The 20439-nt window shown below is 43.8% G+C and overlaps 1 protein-coding gene across 1 annotated transcript in view; it reads left to right on the top strand.

Moving 5' to 3' along the window:
* Nucleotides 1-3751, top strand: part of lta4h (leukotriene A4 hydrolase) — a 94778-nt gene extending 91027 nt beyond the window's left edge. Inside the window, exons 18-19 of the mRNA XM_072241372.1 lie at nt 2154-2258; nt 3471-3751. Of these exons, the coding sequence (XP_072097473.1) occupies nt 2154-2258; nt 3471-3588 (223 nt within the window). The 3' untranslated portion in view covers nt 3589-3751. The remainder of the gene's footprint in view (nt 1-2153; nt 2259-3470) is intronic.
* The last annotated feature ends 16688 nt before the right edge of the window (nt 3752-20439 follow it).

The raw sequence follows: 20439 nt of genomic DNA, 5'->3' as shown, positions 1-20439 counted from the left end.
GGGATGTCAAGGACAGTATAAAAATAAGAGGAAGTATAACATAGCAAGGATGAGCGGGAAGCCAGAGGATTGGGAGACTTTTAAGGAGCAACAGAAGATAACTGAAAAGGCAATACGGGGAGATAAGATGAGGTACGAAGGTAAGCTAGCCAAGAACATAAAGGATAGTAAAAGCAACACACATAAAAGTTGCTGGTGAACGCAGCAGGCCAGACAGCATCTCTAGGAAGAGGTACAGTCGACATTTCGGGCCGAGACCCTTCATCAGGACTAACTGAAAGAAGAGCTAGTAAGAGATTTGAAAGTGGGAGGGGGAGATCTGAAATGATAGGAGAAGACAGGAGGGGGAGTGATGGAGCCATGAGCTGGACAGTTGATTGGCAAAAGGGATATGAGAGAATCATGGGACAGGAGGCCGAGGGAGAAAGAAAAGGGGAAGGGGGGAAGTCCAGAGGATGGCCAAGGGGTATAGTGAGAGGGACAGAGGGAGAAAAAGGAGAGAGAGAAAAAATGTGTGTATATAAATAAATAACGGATGTTGTATGAGGGGGAGGTGGGGCATTAGCGGAAGTTTGAGAAGTCAATGTAAGTAGATAGTAGTGTGTTTTCAGGTAGCCGTTTCCTCAATTCGTAATGTAATTAAGAAATGGCAGTTAACAGGAATGGTGGAGGTCAAGTTGGAAGACCAAGAAAACTTTCCAAAAGATCTGCTTGTAGGATTGCTAGAAAGGCAAATCAAAACCTCCGTTTGACTGCAAAACACCTTCATGAAGATTTAGCAGACTCTGGAGTGGTGGTGCACTGTTCTGTTGTGCAGCAACACCTACACAAATATGACTTTCATGGAAGAGTCATCAGAAGAAAACCTTTCCTGCGTCCTCACCACAAAATTCAGCGTCAGAAGTTTGCAAGGGAACACCTAAACAAGCCTGATGCATTTTGGAAACCAGTCCTGTGGACTGATGAAGTTAAAATAGAACTTTTTGGCCGCAATGAGCAAAGGTATGTTTGGAGAAAAAAGGGTGCAGAATTTCATGAAAAGAACACCTCTCCAACTGTTAGGCACGGGGGTGGATCGATCATGCTTTGGGTTTGTGTTGCAGCCAGTGGCACGGGGAACACTTCACTGGTAGAGGGAAGAATGAATTCAATTAAATACTAGCAAGTTCTGGAAGCAAACATCACAACATCTGTAAAGGAAAAAAAAGAGCTTAAGATGAAAAGAGAATGGCTTCTACAGCAGTATAATGATCCTAAACACAACTCAAAATCCATCAAGAGGTGCAAGCTGAAGGTTTTGCCATGGCCCTCATAGTCCCCTAACCTAAACATCATCAAAAATCTGTGGATAGACCTCAAAAGAGCAGTGCATGCAAGACAGCCCAAGAATCTCACAGAACTAGAAGCCTTTTGCAAGGAAGAATTGGTGAAAATCCCCCAAACAAGAATTGAAAGACTCTTAGCTGGCTACAGAAAGTTTACAAGCTGTGATACTCGCCAAAGGGGGTGTTACTAAGGGTGCCCAAACTTATGCTTCAGGCCCTTTTCCTTTCTTATTATTTTGAAACTGTAAAAGATGGAAATTAAAAAAAGTAATCTTGCTTAAAATATTAAAGAAATGTGTCATCTTTAACTTTGTGCCTTTTGGAAATCGGGTTTTTTTTTTACTTGTTTGGCTATTCACAGTAACAAATTTTGACCGGGGTGCCCAAACTTTTGCATGCCACTGTACATGCATTCAAGCAAGATGTATTATCCAGTTACATTCCTGACTTGTGTTTCATCAAAAATGGAAAGGCTTTAGGAAGTCACTTGCTACTAAATTCTTGTCATCAGACCTAATGTGGCCACAGTATTTGTACAATAACTTAAACAGAGGAAAATGGCCTAGATGAGAAGTGTAAACATTGAATCTGCATTGTTTTGTAATTTATATTACACAAAATAAGGTCTGAATTGAATTAAATTGATTCATCAAGATTAGACCCTTGAATTTACACCACAAGAGCAGACTATCTGATCTGAGCTGAACTGCCTAGATCTTATACATGCCATCTCCCCATAACAGCATCATGTCATTTTGCTGTTTAAACTGAATGATGTTTTTAGTAATTACTGGAATTGTTTTGAAAACATTCTTTTTTCAATGCAAGGTGGCTGCGATTATGCCTCCGGAGTCAGTGGGAGAAGGCCATTCCTCTTGCTTTGGAAATGGTTACTGTGCAAGGCAGAATGAAGTTCACTCGTCCCCTTTACAGGTACTTTTAGTTTGACAATTAGTTGCTGTGTAAATTTTTAATATATGCTTAATTAGTAGGTATATACATCTTTGGTCGTATTACTGCATTTAAATTTGTGGTACAGTAGTGAAGGTTCTTTTTCCGGCTGGAGAGAAGTTCCTCAAGGATCACTGATTGTGTATGGAGCATAATTTCTGAATATCCAGATGATTCTGGCAAAATCTGCAGGCCCAGTGAATTGTCAGGATAGTCAAAGACTTTGCAGAGGTATTGTCAGTATGATGTCAGTAGTTGGATGGTTGGTCTATGAAATTTAATGCCAAGATATGTCACAATTCTGATAAAATGAGAGAGGCACATTTCTAAAAGGGGTATAAAAATGTAAAGGAATATGGACTTGCATGGTTAAAAATGCCATAGCTGTTGGAGAAAATAAAAAAAAAGTGTGCTCTTGTACATAAGCAGAGGTCTTAGAGTGTAAGAGCAAGGAAGTAATGCATCTTTCTAAAACTCAGTTATCTTGTCTTTGCCACCATGCTTTAGTGGTCTTAAGGGGAACAGTTGAGATTTACTGGAATGATTATGGAAGATAGAGGTCTGGGTTACATAGAAGTATGAAAGTGGGATGATGCTCCTTGAAATCCAAAAAGGGAGAGGAGCCAGAGGAGCCAGAATAGTCCATGTGAACTACTTGGGACCAGCTGTTCAGGTATTGTTGGGTGCAGGTTGGAAGCGGGGAGATACAAGCTTGAGGATTTAAATGTTTAAAAAAATATATAATTATGCAGCAAATGCAAATAGTTAAATTGACAAAGTGGGTCATTTACCAATATTTTTGTGTGGGATTGAAAAATATTCAGTTTTATTTTCTACAATTTAATGATATATCAAAGTAAACACGGTATGAAATGCAAGTGTCTTCCTTCTATTTAACTAATAAATCTGAATATGTGGTGTGCGCCTCTTATTTTTGATGCTGAATTGACAGCAATGGCCACAATGTTTTTAATCCCAATACAATTATCAGTGGTCAGAAAACCTTCAATTGTAAAACCCAGTTTGAATTTTATTGTCAGGGGGGGTAGACCTTTCCTTCAATATAATGAGTGTTGTATTTGTTAGTGTTTGTATAAAACCTAGAATGAAACTAAATGTTAAGATTAAAGTGCCGTACTTTTTCTGTTTACATGTTTAATTAATATTACCTTTGTTATTAAATGAATGTTACAGGGATTTGTACAACTTTGAGAAGGCCCGTCAGCAAGCAATTGATACCTTTCTGAAAAACAAACCCAGCATGCATCCGATCACCGCTAGTCTTGTGGCCAAGGATCTCCACCTTGTCTGATAATTGACTGCTGGTGCATTTGTACCTTTTTGGATTAAAATGCAAAATAAATCATCTCAGTTACTTTGATGCTAAGCCAAAAATTATGATCAGATTATTTGTTAATTCCAATCAGTTTTCAGCTGGTTTAAGGTGGAATGAATTGTTCTGTCTTGAATTGTTTTGTGGAATAAATAAATTTGAAATTATTTTAATTTCTGCTTGTCTTTTAACATTAATAGCTTATCTGAACAGAATTGGTTACCTTTTGCTTCCATCTTTACAGCTGTAGTGGCCATCTTGGTTCACCTGGTATTAGTACTGGGAATCCCATTGGACATTGGGGATGAGCATTAAATACCAGCTTAACCATGTCACCCATGGTATATGAATTCAGAAGAATAGGTTTGAATTTAAACATGCCAATGATGGAAGGAAGTTAACACATTGTGTTAAATATTTACCACTTTGTGTTTGTTGTGTGTTCAAGAGGTCTTGTTCAAGATCTACAAGGCAGTAGTAAAGACAAATTGGGTAGAATTCCAGATAAAGTTCAAGAGCAATTGCGTCTGGTCCAAAACCACTGTCTTCAACTTAAAGAAAGGTACAAGGATGTAGTTAACTAGGTAACTGGCTATAGCATGGTTTTTTCACCACTGGGAATGTCTCCTGAATCTGCAGCAAATCAGGGAGGTGTTTGAGGTTAGTGGTTTGGTTAGAGAAGTGGGGTATTGGATCAGTGCTTCCACTTCACACCTATTGCTCCAAACCTCCCATGGGCTACCCTGTGTCCACTGGCCCAGTGTGCCTCTGTAGAGAGTCATGGGCAGAGTTCCTCCCCTTCCAAAACCTGGTTAATATCAACATTTTTGTACAGGTTAGGAACCAGAGTACACCACCTGCCCCCTTAAACCTGCCTTTCCATTCAATAAATCCTTGGTGGATCGGATTTGTAACCTCAATGCCATGTTCCTTTCCACCTGCAGTACTTTCTAACCCTCTTATCTATCAAGTTGGTCCACCTCTGCCTTAAATATTAAAAGGTCCTAAGTTCCTTAAGTGTATGATGTTTTTTTTTGGGGGGGGGGAGAAGAATTCTCATTCTTGGTGACTACTTATTTTTAAGCAATGACATCCCACCTCCGAGTTGCTGTTCTAGACTTCTCACATTCAGTCTTTCAAATCATCTCTCTGTAATATACTTAAGCAAGTATAAACTTAATTGGTTCAATCTTTCTTTGTCAGACAATCTTCTCATTCCAGCTTCAGTTCCTCTGAACTACTAATTGTTACTTCCTTCAAATAGATCAAATCTGTATATGGTCTCACCAATGCCTCAGGTGAAGCATAATCTTACTACTCAATTCCTGGCAATATTCTGGCAGGCAGATTTCCTAGTGCTATTGGTTGTCTGTCATATCTGATGACAGTCAGAAACATGCAGGAGAAATTGAAATGTGGTAGGAGTATTTGTCACAGTTGGTATCTTCCTTGAGTGCAGTGGATGACTGTGACTTCTGTGCCTTGTCATGCAGTTTGCACTCTGCAAAGTTTTCCTGGCCACTGTTGATCCTATCCATCTTGTCTGCTAAGAACTGACTTCACCTGCTAGGACAGCCATGTCCCTACCTCACAGGTATGAGACCCAGCTGTCAAAGTGGTGTACTGGGGTGTGGCCAGTCTTGCAGCTACTTGGAACCATAGGTGAGAGCTGCCTATCTCGTAGTGACCAAAGGTGAGTGAGCTGCCCCAGAATGAACCAGACAAGCCCCTTTAGCAGAGGATGCCAAGCTTCAGGGAGGAAAATAAGAGACCAGAAAGTGATGCAGAAGTCAGTGACAGCAATTTGAATGGACTGACCAACATGAGAATGGCCAGGAGCAAAGAAAACCTGTTGGATCAAAGTGCACTTATTTCCATGGAAGAGGCCTGACAGCTAAGATGGATGAACTTTGGACTTTGATAGCTCTGTGGCCTTGGGATATTATAGCCATTATGGAAACATCTAAGGGAGAGGTAGGATGGCAGGTTAATGTTCTGAATCCAGGTGCTTTAGGTGGCTTGGCAGAGGTGAGAGAGAGGGGGAAAATTGCATTTTAGTTAAGGGCAATGTCACAGCAAAAGATGAAATTATTGAATTGACTTTATTATTTGTCTCCTTCGTATACATGAGTAAAATCTTTACATTACATCACTATCTAAATGTGCAAAGTGCCATTTATAGTAACTTATAATAAAGTCAATATAACAGAAACACTGTTGTGTCAGCATGTATTAATCAGTCTGATGGCCTGGTGGAAGAAGCTGTCCCAGAGCCTGTTGGTCCTGGCTTTTATGCTGCGGTACCGTTTCCCGGATGGTAGTAGCTGGAATACTTTGTGGTTGGGGTGACTTAGGTCTCCAATGATCCTTCGGGCCCTTTTCACACACTTGGCTTTGTAAATGTTCCGAATAATGGGAAGTTAACATCTACAGATGTGCTGGGTTGTTCACACCAATCTCTGCAGAGTCCTGTGATTGAGGGAAGTACAGTTCTCATACCAGACAGTGATGCAGCCAGTCAGGATGCTCTCAGTTGTGCCCCTGTAGAAAGTTATAGACAATAGGTGCAGAAGTAGACTATTCGGCCCTTCGAACCTGCATCACCATTCTGAGATCATGGCTGATCATCTACTATCAATACCCAGTTCCTGCCTTGTCCCCATATCCCTTGATTCCCCTATCCATAAGATACCTATCTAGATCCTTCTTGAAAGCATCCAGAGAATTGGCCTCCACTGCCTTCTGAGGAAGCGCATTCCACACCTCCACAACTCTCTGGGAGAAGTTGTTCCTCCTCAACTCTGTCCTAAATGACCTACCCCTTATTCTTAAACCATGCCCTCTGGTACTGGACTCTCCCAGCATCTGGAACATATTTCCTGCCTCTATCTTGTCCAATCCCTTAATAATCTTATATGTCTCAATCAGATCCCCCCTCAATCTCCTTAATTCCAGCGTGTACAAGTCCAGTCTCTCTAACCTCTCTGCGTAAGACAGTCCAGACATCCCAGGAATTAACCTAGTGAACCTATGCTGCACCTCCTCCACAGCCAGGATGTCCTTCCTTAACCCTGGAGACCAAAACTGCACACAATACTCCAGGTGTGGTCTCACCAGGGCCCTGTACAAATGCAAAAGGATTTCCTTGCTCTTGTACTCAATTCCCTTTGTAATAAAGGCCAACATTCCATTAGCCTTCTTCACTGCCTGCTGCACTTGCTCATTCACCTTCAGAGACTGATGAACAAGTACTCCTAGATCTCTTTGTATTTCTCCCTTACCTAACTCTACACCATTCAGATAATAATCTGCCTTCCTGTTCTTGCTTCCAAAGTGAATAACCTCACACTTATTCACATTAAACACCATCTGCCAAGTTTCTGCCCACTCACCCAGCCTATCCAAGTCACCTTGAATTCTCCTAACATCCTCATCACATGTCACACTGCCACCCAGCTTAGTATCATCAGCAAACTTGCTGATGTTATTCACAATGCCTTCCTCTAAATCATTGACATAAATCGTAAACAGCTGTGGTCCCAATACCGAGCCCTGTGGCACCCCACTAGTCACCACCTGCCATTCCGAGAAACACCCATTCACTGCTACCCTTTGCTTTCTATCTGCCAACCAGTTTTCTATCCATGTCAATATCCTCCCCCACAATGCCATGAGCTGTGATTTTACCCACCAATCTCCTATGTGGTACCTTATCAAACGCCTTCTGAAAGTCAAGGTACACCACATCCACTGGATCTCCCGCGTCTATCTTCCTGGTTACATCCTCGAAAAACTCCAATAGATTAGTTAAGCATGATTTGCCCTTGTTAAATCCATGCTGGCTCGGCCCAATCCTATTACTGCTAACAAGATATGCCGCTATTTCATCTTTAATAATGGACTCTAGCATCTTCCCCACTACTGATGTTAGGCTAACAGGGCGATAGTTCTCTGTTTTCTCCCTCCTTCCTTTCTTAAAAAGTGGGATAACGTCAGCCATTTGCCAATCTTAGGAACTGATCCTGAATCTAAGGAACATTGGAAAATGATCACCAATGCATCCGCAATTTCCAGAGCCACCTCCTTTAGTACCCTAGGATGCAGACCATCTGGACCTGCGGATCTGTTAGCCTTCAGTCCCATCAGTCTACTCATCACCGTTTCCTTCCTAATGTCAATCTGTTTTAGTTCCTCTGTTACCTTATGTCCTTGGCCCATCCATACATCTGGGAGATTGCTTGTGTCTTCCCTAGTGAAGACAGATCCAAAGTACTTATTAAATTTGTCTGCCATTTCTCTGTTTCCCATAACAATTTCTCCCAATTCATTCTTCAAGGGCCCAACATTGTTCTTAACTATCTTCCTTCTCTTCACATACCGAAAAAAAACTTTTGCTAGCTAGCTTGCATTCATACCTCATTTTTTTCTCCCCGTATAGCCTTTTTAGTTAAGTTCTGTTGCTCCTTAAAAATTTCCCAATCATCCGTCTTCCCACTCACCTTAGCTCTGTTATACTTTTTTAATGCTATGCTATCTCTGACTTCCTTTGTCAACCACTGTGGCCAGTTTCCCCCCTTTGAATCCTTCTTTCTCTGGGGGGCGAACTGATTTTGCACCTTGTGCATTATTCCCAAGAATACCTGCCATTGCTGTTCCACTGTCTTTTCTGCTAGGATATCCGACCAGTCAACTTTGGCCAGCTCCTCCCTCATGGCTCCATAGTCTCCTTTGTTCAACTGCAATACTGACACTTCTGATCTGCCCTTATCCTTCTCAACTTGCAGATAAAAACTTATCATATTATGGTCACTACCTCCTAATGGCTCCTTTACTTCAAGATCACTTATCAAATCCTGTTCATTGCACAACTCTAAATCCAGAATAGCCTTATCCCTGGTCGGCACTCATACAAGCTGCTCCAAAAATGCATCCCGTAGGCACTCTGCAAACTCCCTATCCTGGGGTCCAGTACCAACCTGATTTTCCCAGTCCACCTGCATGTTGAAATCCCCCATAACTGCTGCAACATTTCCTTTGCCACATGCCATTGTTAACTCCCTATTCAACTTGCACCCAATATCCATGCTACTGTTTGGGGGCCTGTAGATAACACCTATTAGGGTCTTTTTGCCCTTACTGTTCCTCAGTTCTATCCACACTAACTCTACTTCTCCTGATTCTATGCCCCCCCCTTGCAAGGGACTGAATCTCATTCCTCACCAACAGGGCCACCCCACCCACTCTGCCCACCTTTCTGTCCCTTCGATAGCACGTATACCCTTGTACATTCAACTCCCAGGTCTGATCCCCCTGCAGCCATGTCTCCGCTATCCCAACAACATCATAGTTACCCATTCGCACCTGAGCTTCAAGCTCATCCGCCTTATTTCTGACACTTCGTGCATTCAGATATAGAATTTTTAACCCATTTCTCCTCTCTCTGTTTAAATCGCTGCCTATTGTGCATAACCCAGCTCTCCGAACTCTCACCGGGCTCTTCACCCCTTGAATTTTGTTGTCCTTCTTAAATTTACCTACTCTTTCTGCACATTTAACTCCATGCTCCGTCAGACCATCCCTCTGCACGTGTATCCTCCTTATCACTCGTTCCGCCTCATCTTTCTCTACTTCACACTTAATATTCTGGAACCATGTAGTCCCCACCTGTCCTTTATACTTCATCTCGCTATCCTCTCTCACATTCTGGATCCCTGCCCCCTGCAAATTTAGTTTAAACCCCCCAAGCAGCACTAGCAAACTTTCCTGCAAGAATGTTAGTACCCCTCCAGTTCAGGTGTAAACAGTCCCGTCGGAACAGATCCCACCTTCCCTGGAACAAAGCCCAATTATCTAAAAACCTGAAGCCCTCCCTCCTGCACCATCCTCTCAGCCACGTATTGATCTGTATAATCCTTCTGTTCCTCTCCTCACTCGCACGTGGCACAGGTAGCAATCCTGAGACTGTTACCCTGGAGGTCCTGACCTTCAGCTTCGCACCTAACTCCCTGAACTCACTACGCAGGACTCCCTCACTCTTCCTACCCACGTCGTTGGTCCCTACATGGACCACAACATCTGGATTCTTGCCCTCCCTCTCGAGAATAACCTGCACCCGATCTGAGATGTCCCAGACCCCGGCACCAGGGAGGCAACCTACCATCCGAGACTCCCGATCTCCTCCACAAAATCTCCTATCTGCCCCCCGACCATAGAATCCCCCATCACTACCGCTGTCCTCTCTTCCCTCCTCCCCTTCTGAGTCGAGGGTCCAACCTCAGTGCCAGAGACAGAACCACAGCAACTTGTTCCTGGTAGGTCATCCCCACCAACAGTATCCAAAACGGTATACTTATTGTTGTATCCAAAATGGTATAGTTATTGTTGATGGAAATGGCCACAGGGGTGCTCTGCTCTCTCTGCCTGCACCCCCTCCATCTCCTGACAGTCACCCAGTTGCTTACCTCCCGTCTTTTTGGTGTGACTACCTCCCGATAACTCTTATCTATCTCTGTCTCTGCCTCCCGAATGATCCATAGTTCATCCAGCTCCAGCTCCAATTCCCTAACTACAACGGCTGATCCTCCGATCCTCCGATCTCCAGTCATCCGTTGACCTCAAGCACTCCTTGCTCCCGCACCGATTCTTAGGATTTGGGGGCCTATACCAAACTACTTCAACCGTCTGAGGTGAAGGAGGCACTGTTGTACTTTTTTCACCACACAGTTGGTATGTACAGACCATGTGAGATTCCTGGTGATGTTTACGCCGCTGTTCACCCTTTCAACCCCAGATCCATTGATGTCTCCATTCCTCCTGTAATCCACAACCAGCTCCTTTGTTTTTGTGACATTGAGGGAGAAGTCGTTTTCTTAACACCACCATATCATGGGTATACAGAGAGTAAAGGAGGGGGCTTAGTACACAGCCCTGAGGGGCACCTGTGTTGAGGGGCAGAGGTAAGGGAGCCCACTCTTACCACCTGCCAGCGATCTGATAAGAAATCTAGAATCCAGCTGCACAAGGCAGGGTGAAGGCAGAAGTCTCTGAGCTTCGTGTCGAGCCTGGAGGGAATTATGGTGTTGAATGCTGAACTGTAGTCCCAAGAACAGCATTCTCACATAAGAATCCTTCTTCTCCAGATGTGTAAGGATGGTGTGTAGAGCTGTGGCTGTTGCGTCATCTGTTGATTGGTTGTGCTGGTAGACGAACTGTAGAGGGTCCAGTGTGGGTGGTAGCATGTTGCAGATGTAGTCCTTGACCAGCCTCTCAAAACATTTACTTATTATTGAGGTGATTGCGACAGGACGCCAGTCGTTAGAGATGTCTTTTTAGGTACAGGAATAATGGTGGATGTTTTGAAGCAGGAGGGCACTCTACACAGATAGAGAGAGATTAAAAATGTCTGTAAACACACCTGCCAGTTGCGCTGCGCACACTCCAAGTACCCGCCCTGGGATGCCGTCTGGTGCCACGGCCTTGTGACTGTCCACCCATTGGAAACACCAGCACACTTCAGCCTCAGAGGTGACCAAGCTGCAGGTCGCATCAGCTATAGGTCTCCTCAGGGGCTCAGTGTTGGCAACATTGAATCGAGCGTAAAATGATGACTTAGCTCATCTGGGAGAGAGGCAGCATTGTTGGAAACTCCACTGCGTTTAGCTTTGAAGTCTGTGATGGTGTACAGACTTTGCCATAAGCTGCATGAGTTGTTGATGGAGAGTTGTGTCCAGATCTTGTCCCTGTATTGTTGTTTCGCTGCCTTGATGACTTTGTGCAGATCATAGCTGCATTTCTTGAGCTCCTACTGATTACCAGCAACTTAATCTCTGTGTTGCATGATAAGTGCTGTTTGCACGGAACCGATGATGCAGGGTTTCTGGTTGGGATAGACCTTGACCAATTTCTGGGGGACAACATCCTCGATGCACTTCTGGATGAAACTCACGGCCTCTTCCGTGAACTCGGAGACATCTTCATCATGAACGACATTTAGTCATCATCAAATCAGTACTGCAGCATGGAGGCCAATTGGTTGGACCAACAGTGGACGGTTTTAACTGTGGCTGCCTCTTGTTTCAGCTTCTGCCTGTACTTCAGCAGCAACAAGATGGAGGAGTGACCAATTTTCCAAGTCGGGGTTGAAGGGGCTCTTTGTAAGTGTGGCGGAAGGGAGAGTAGCAGTGGTAGAGTATGCTATCTCCCCGTGTGCTCACCTGGATGTGTTGGCAAAACTTCGGAGAGACTTTAGACAGTATCGCTCTATTAAAGTCACCGGCGACGATGAAGGCAGTCTCTGGATGTGTGGTCTCCAGGGTGCTGATGGTCTCGTACAGTTCCTTGAGAGTCAGGTCAGTATCAGCCTGTGGCGGAATATACACAGCTGCTGTGATAATAACAGCAGTGAACTTTCTAGGCAGCCAGAAAGGTCTACACAGCAACAACAGGTACTTCAGATCTGGGGAACAAAAGGATTTGAGGGCATGCACATTCCGGGGGTCGCACCAGACATTATTGACCATGAAGCATATCCCTCCTCCTTTACTCCTCCCAGAGAGGTTTTTTGACCTGTCTGTATGGAACAGAAAAAACCCTGAGGGCTCAATGGCATGATCTGGTACTTCATCTATCAGCCAGGTCTCCAAGGAGCACAAAATGTTACATTCCTCTGTTTCCCGCTGATAGGAGATTCTAGCTCTCAGTTCGCACAGTTTTTTGTCAATGGACTGAATGTTAGCCAGGGATATGCTAGGGAGCAGTGGCGGATTAGCAGCCGTCTCAACCTCACCAGGATGCCGTCCCTTCTCCCTCGCCTCTGATGTCGCTTTCGCGGTAGCAGCAAAGTGGTAAGTGAGCCTCCCATTGATCGTGCAAGCAGGGGTTCCCAATGTAGAAAAGGCGGCATGTAGTGGGTAAATGCCGTCTTTCCAGGGTTCAGGAGAGTCAGTCTATCATATCTGATGTGACGATCAGCTACTTGAACAAGGAATGCGAAGGAAATCGCAGAAATCAACGGTATACTGTACAGTTGGAATGGAGCTCGCAACACGGCTGTTGCACGCGGTGCCATCTTACTGAGGAATCATTGAGTGAGACTGTGGTGGAGCTGAGAAATTAGGTGGTGATCATCTTGTTGAGATTGCACTATCAGCCTCCAAGTAGTCAGCAGGAATTAAAAGAACAAATGCAGGGCGATTTTATGGATTTGTAAGAATACTCAGGTTCTCATAGTAGAGATTTTAACTTTACTAATTTTCCTGGGACTCCCATAGTGCTAAGTGCTTACATGGGGTTGGATTTTTTAAGTGCATTCAGGGTAGCTTTCTTTAGACAATATATAGAGGCCAAATGGCTAAGGGGCAAAAGTGCGGGAGCACCTTGGCACCAGTGACCATAGTTCTATTAGTTTTAAAATAGTTATGGAAATAGTGATCACAGTATATTTGAATTTCTCATACAAATAGAGGGGGCAATAATTCAATCTAAAACCAGTATATTGTGCCTAAACAATATAGACCACAATGGGATGAGGGAGGATTTGGCTAGTGTAGACTTGAACACGGGCTGTATGGTGGGACAGTTGAGGAACAGTGGAACACTTTCAAAGAGATTTTACACGGTACTCAACAAAAGTATATTGCAGTTAAAAGCAAGGACAGTAAGGGTGGGGAGAACCAGCCTTGGACAACTTGTCGTGGTCTGGTCCATGAAATCCGCATTCCGGTTTGTCTTGGGGAGCACTTCGGGTCCAGTGATCACAATGCTATTAGTTTCAATATAATTATGGAGAATGATAGGTCTGGACCCAGGGTTGAGATTTTTGATTGGAGAAGGGCTAACTTTGAGGAGATGTGAAAGGATTTAGAAGGAGTGGATTGGGACAATTTGTTTTATGGGAAGGTTGTAATAGAGAAATGGAGGTCATTTAAAGGGGAAATTTTGAGAGTACAGAATCAATATGTTCCTGTTAGGATGAAAGGAAAGGTTAAAAGTTTGAAAGAGCCATGGTTTTCAAGGGATATTGGAAACTTGGTTTGGAAAAAGAGAGAGATCTACAATAAATATAGGCAGCTTGGAGAATATGAGGTGCTCCAGGAATATGAAGAATGTAAAAAGAATCTTAAGAAAGAAATTAGAAAAGCTAAAAGAAGACGAGAGGTTACTGTGGCAAGTAAGGTGAAAATAAATCCCAAGGGTTTCTACCGTTGTATTAATAGCAAAAGGATAGTGAGGGATAAAATTGGTCCCTTAGAGAATCAGAGTGGACAGCTACGTGTGGAGCCAAAAGAGATGGGGGAGATTCTGAACAATTTCTTTTCTTCGGTATTCACTAAGGAGAAGGATATTGAATTGGGTAAGATAAGAGAAACAGGTAGAGAAGTTATGGAAACTATGATGATTAAAGAGGAGGAAGTACTGGAGCTTTTAAGGAATATAAAAGTGGATAAGTCTTCGGGTCCTGACAGGATATTCCCTCGGACCTTGAGAGAAGTTAGTGTGGAAATAACAGGGGCTCTGACAGAAATATTTCAAATGTCATTAGAAACAGGGATGGTGAGAAAGGATTGGCGTATTGCTCATGTTGTTCCATTGTTTAAGAAGGGTTACAAGAGTAAACCTAGCAATTATCAGCCTGTGAGTTTGACGTCAGTGGTGGATAAATTGATAGAAAGTATTCTTAGGGATGGTATATATAATTATCTGGATAGACAGGGTCTGATTAGGAACAGTCAACATAGATTTGTGCGTGGAAGGTCATGTTTGACAAATCTTATTGAATTTTTTGAAGAGGTTACTAGGGAAGTTGATGAGGGTAAAGCTGTGAATGTTGTCTATATGAACTTCAGTAAGGCCTTTAACAAGGTCCCACACGGAAGGTTGGTTAGGAAGGTTCAATCATTAGGTATTAATATTGAAGCAGTAAAATGGATTCAGCAGTGGCTGGATGGGAGACGCCAGACATTGGTGGTGGATAACTGTTTGTCAGATTGGAGGTCGGTGGCTAGTGGTGTGTCTCAGGGATCTGTACTGGGTCCAATGCTATTTGTCATATACATTAATGATCTGGATGATGGGGTGGTAAATTGGATGAGTAAGTATGCAGAAGATAGGTGGAGTTGTGGATAATGAAGTAGGTTTTCAAAGCTTGCAGAGAGATTTAGGCTGGTTAGAAGAGTGGGCTGAAAGATGGCAGATGGAGTTTAATGCTGATAAATGTGAGGTGTTACATTTTGGTAGGACTCATCAAAATAGGACATGGTAAATGGTAGGGCATTGAAGAATGCAGTAGAACAGAGAATAGAAAGAACTAGGGATAATGGTGCATAGTTCCCTGAAGGTGGAATCTCATGTGGATAGGGTGGTGAAGAAAGCTTTCGGTATGCTGGCCTTTATAAATCAGAGCATTGAGTATAGGAGTTGGGATGTAATGTTGAAATTGTACAAGGCATTGGTGAGGCCAAATTTGGAGTATTATGTACAGTTCTGGTCACCGAATTATAGGAAGATGTCAACAAAATAAAGAGAGTACAGAGAAGGTTTACTAGAATGTTACTTGGGTTTTATCACCTAAGTTATAGAGAAAGGTTGAACAAGTTGGGTCTTTATCCTTTGGAACGTAGAAGGTTGAGGGGGGACTTGATAGAGGTATTTAAAATTATGAGGGGGATAGACAGAGTTGATGTGGATAGGCTTTTTCCATTGCGAGTAGGGGAGATTCAGACAAGAGGACATGAGTTGAAAGTTAAAGGGCAAAAGTTTAGGGGTAACATGAGGGGGAACTTCTTTACTCAGAGAGTGGTAACTGTGTGGAACGAGCTTCCAGCAGAAGTGGTTAAGGCAGGTTCGATGTTGTTGTTTAAAGTTAAATTGGACAGCTATATGGACAGGAAAGGAATGGAGGGTTATGGGGTGAGTGCAGGTTGGTGGGACTAGGTGAGAGTAAGAGCTCGGCATGGACTAGAAGGGCTGAGATGGCCTGTTTCCATTCTGTAGTTGTTATATGGTTATATGGTCTGGTCCATGTTCCTTATTCCAGGTTTTCCAGTTTTCCCCAGTTTCTGTTGAGGCAGCTGATCCTCGTTTGGGCTGGCTTCATAAATACCTTCAGGATTCAGCCTCTGGCTGCTGGATTGTTCCTGTCCTAACCCCTTGCCTGAATCCCTTCTCTGCCCCTTCTTCCTGAAATCTTGCCATGCCCCTGCAACCTGTATCTGAAGCCTTGTCTCAAGCCTCGCCTCGTCTGAAGCCTCGCCTCAAGCCTTGCCTCATCTCGCCTCAAGTCTTGCCTTGCCTTGTCTTGCCTCACCTCAAGCCGTGCCTCGCGTGTAACCCTTGCCTGCACTGCCTTCAAGTTCAATCGCTGGAGCAAGATAAGGAACTGTCTCTGTGTCCATGCCTTCACTAGGTAGGTCCGGCCGTCTGCCGCTACCTTACGTTGGGAACTGTCTGTGTCCATGCCTTCGCTAGGTAGGTCCGGCCGTCTGCTGCTACCTTGTGTTGGGAACTGTCTGTGTCCACGCCTTCGCTAGGTAGGTCCGGCCGTCTGCTGCTACCTTGTGTTGGGAACTGTCTGTGTCCACGCCTTTGCTAGGTAGGTCCGGCCGTCTGCTGCTACCTTGTGTTGGGAACTGTCTGTGTCCATGCCTTTGCTAGGTAGGTCCGGCCGTCTGCTGCTACCTTACGTTGGGAACTGTCTGTGTCCATGCCTTTGCTAGGTAGGTCCGGCCGTCTGCTGCTACCTGTCTCCACGTATTCTGCATTCTGTGTAATGAGTCCCGGCCCTACGTCCTGTTTCCAAGGAGGGGTCCCGGCTCTGTATTCCATGTTCCTGTCTCTCCCTCGACCAAGGCTCTGCATTGCTGTCGCTCCCTCAACCAAGGCTCTGCATTGCTGTCGCTCCCTCAACCAAGGCTCTGCGTTCCTGTTTCTCCCTCGACCAAGTCAAGGCTTCAGGGTCTTGTCCAGTCCTAGCCATGATCCAAGAAACTTGTCCTGTCCAAGCCATGGCTTTGTGTTCTTGTCTTGTCCATGTGTCTCGCCCAGCCCAGGAGTACCTTCCCCAGCCTGGTGCTGGGGTTCCCTTGTCCTGTGCTGGGGTTCCCTTGTCCTATCCAGGAGTCTCACGTCCAGTCCTTTTGCCAGTCCTCACCCTGGAGCCACATCTTGTCCTCGCCTAGTTCTGGAGTTCGAGCCCGAGTCAAGTCCCAGGTTCTGGGTCCTTGTCCAGTCTCTGGCTCAGAGTCCAAGCCCAGGATCCTAGTTCTAAGTTCCATGTCCTGGTTCCACTATCCTAGTCAAGTCCTAGTCCAGGCCCTCTATCCTTGTCTTGTCCAGGGCCTGTGTCATGTCCAGCGACCTTTCTTCCCCATTTCACTTGCTTTCATGACTAACCTAGTCCTGTTCCTTGTACCTCAGTGTCTGTGCCTTGCATTTGGGTCCACCTCCCAGCGCACCCACTATGACACAACTAAGGAAATAAAAGAAGGCATCAAACTAAAACTCCTGCATACAAAATTACCAAGAGTAGTGGAAAACTAGAAGACTGCAAAAACTTTAAAAAGCAACAAAGTTCCACTAAGCAAGCAATACACAAAGAGAGGCTAGATTATGAATATAAACTAGCACAAAATATAAAAACGGATAGTAAAGCAGAGAAGTGAATGTAGTTCCCTTGGAGAACGAGAAGAGAGATTTGATATTGGGTAATGACGAAATGGCAAAGGCTTTGAATGGCTATTTTGCGTCAGTCTTCACGGTGGGGGACACCTCTAACATGCCAAAGAGGGAAGTTATGGATGCGATGGGAGGTGAGGACCTCGATACAATAACTATCACTAAAGAGGTAGTGCTGAGCAAACTTGTGGGCCTGAAGATAAGTAAGTCCTCTGGTCTTAATGGAATGCATCTCAGGGTTCTGAAAGAAATGGCAGAAGTTATAGTAGAGGCTTTGGTGATGATTTACTAAAATTGTCTCGACTCTGAGCAGGTCTCAGCGGATTGGATTATGGTGAATATCATGCCACTGTTCATAAAAGGATGTAGGCAAGAGGCAGGTAACTATAGATCAGTTAGTTTAACATCTGTAGTTGGGAAAGCTATTATTAAAGAAGAAATAGCGAGGCATCTGGAAAGAAATGGATCCATCAGTCAGATACAGCATGGATTCATCAAAGGCAGGTCCTGTTTGACAAACTTACTTGGAGTTCTTTGAGGATATAATGAGCGCAGTGGATAGAGGGGAACAGATGGACATTATCTACGTGGATTTCCAGAAGGTGCTCGATAAGGTGCCACATGAAAGACTTATCCATAAGATAAGGATGCATAGATTTGGAGTGATGTATTAGCATGGATAGAGGATTGGTTAACTAATAGAAAGCAGAGAGTTGGGATACATGGGTATTACTCTAGTTGGCAATTAGTGGTGAGTGGTGTGCCGCAGAGGTCGGTGGTGGGCCCACAACTGTTCATAAGGCTCCCTTTATTCCTACTATTGGCCTCCTGCCAATCAACCACCGCTTTATCCATGCTAGAAACTTTATTGTAATAGCGTGGGCTTGTACCATGTTAAGCAGCCTCATACGTGGAACCTTGTCAAAGGCCTTCTGAAATCAAAGTACACAACATCAACCGATTCTTCTTTGTTTACCTTGCTTATTATTTCTTCAAAGAATTCCAACAGATTTGTCAGGCAAGATTTTCCCTTAAGAAACCACACTGACTACAGTCTATTTTATAATGTGCCCTCCAAGAACACTGAGACCTCATCCTTAATAATCAACTCCAACATCTTCCCATCATTGAGGTCAGACTAACTGGCCTATATTTTTTTTTCTTCTGCCTCTCTCTCTTCTTGAAGAGTGGAGAGACATTTGCAATTTTCCAGTCTTTTGGAACCATTCCAGAATCTAGTGATTCCTGGAAGTTCACCACTGATGCCTCCATGATCTCTTCAGCCACCTCTTTCAGATCCCTGAGGTGCACACCATCTGGTTGAGGTGACTTACCTACCTTCAGACCTTTCAGTTTCCCAAAAACCTTCTCTCTAGTTATGGTAACCTCACACACTTCATGCCCCCTGACACCTGGAACTCCTACCATACTTCGTGTCTTCCACAGTGATGACTGGTGCAAAATACTTATTCAGTTCATCCACTATTTCATTGTGCCCCATTACTACCTCTCCAGCATTTTGCAGTGGTCCAATATCCACTCTTGCCTCTCTTTTACACTTTATGTATCTGAAGAACCTTTTGGTATCTTCTTTAATATTATTGGCTAGCTTACTTTCATATTCCATCTTTACCTTCTTAATGACTTTTTAGTTGCCTTCCATTGGTTTTTAAACACTTCCAATCCTTCAACTTCCCACTAAATGTTGCTCTATTATATGCCCTCTGCCTGGCTTTTATGTTGACTTTGACTACTCTTTTTAGCCACAGTTGTGTCATCTTTCTTTTAGAATATATATATATATATATATATATATATATATATATCTCCTCTTTGGGATGTATATATCCTCTGCCTTCCAAACTACTTCCAGAAATTCCAGCCATTGCTACTCTGCTGTCATCCCTGCCAGTTTTCCTTTCCAATCAGTTCTGACCAACTTTACTTTGTAATTCCCTTTACTCCACTGTATAACTGATACATCTGACTTCAGCTTCTCAAATTTCAGAGTGAATTTGTTCATATTAAGATCACTTGCCCCAAAGGGTTCTTTTACCTTAAGCTCTCTGATCAATTCTGGTTTATTGCACAACACCCAATCCAGAATAGCTGATCCTCCAGTGGGCTCAGCCATGAGCTGCTCTAAAAAGCCATCTCATAGGCACTCTAGAAATTCCCCCTCCTGTAATCCAGCACCAATCTGATTTTCCCAATCTACCTGCATATTGAAATCCCCCATGACTATTGTAACATCGCCCTTTTGGCATGCATTTTCTATCTCCTGTTGTAATTTGTAGGCAGCATCCTTAGTACTGTTTGGAGGTCTGTATACAACTCCCATCAGGGTGTCTGCTGTCACAGGAGAAATCTGGGCAGCCTACCTCTTTTTCTGTCTCACACACACATTCTCTCTCACTTGCCTGAGTACAAGTGACAGGTGATGGACAAGATATGCGAGGCTGATTTCTAGAGTGTTTTGTCATAGAATTGGAGAGACAGAGCATAGAAATGGTCTGCACCAACACATTGAGATTAATCCCATACTAATCCCATGTTTTAAATCCTCCCCACATGTTCAACAATTGTCCTCCCATTCTAGCACTCACCAACAACCTTGTGGTCATTTGACTTTCAGCTGACACATTTATGGGATGTGGGAGGAATTGGAGGGGTGGGGGGGGGTGTTCCCACATGTTCACATGGAGAACATGCAAACTTCATGCGCACACACACACAGTACCAGAGGTCAACATCGAACCCAGGTCTTTGGAGCTGTGAGACAGAACTTTTCCTCTGTGTCACTGTGCAGTTCTTGCTGACTTGCACAACCCAGCAACAGAGAATAGTCCAAGTAACCTCCAACTGGACACAACCGTGCCTACTTTGCTTTAGCATGTCAACACACCCGAATTAATTATACACCCAAAATCAAGGAAATCTGGTATTATATTTAATTCAGTAAAAACAAACTGGTTTCAATGTACTGATTGTTAGCAGGTCAAGTGAGAGTCTTGATGAGTATTAATGAATTTTGCAATAAGCACTGCTAATTTTTAACAGACAATAACTATAAATTGGCTACATTTCTTTCACTTTTTGTTAGTAGGAGGGGTGTGTTCGGAGGTACTCCATGTTGGTTCTGACTGTTGACTATTAATA

Source organism: Mobula birostris, chromosome 23, assembly GCF_030028105.1.
Source record: "Mobula birostris isolate sMobBir1 chromosome 23, sMobBir1.hap1, whole genome shotgun sequence".
NCBI lineage: Eukaryota > Metazoa > Chordata > Chondrichthyes > Myliobatiformes > Myliobatidae > Mobula > Mobula birostris.
The sequence above is the reverse complement of the archived record's forward strand: the minus strand, read 5'-3'. Positions and strand labels throughout refer to the sequence as shown.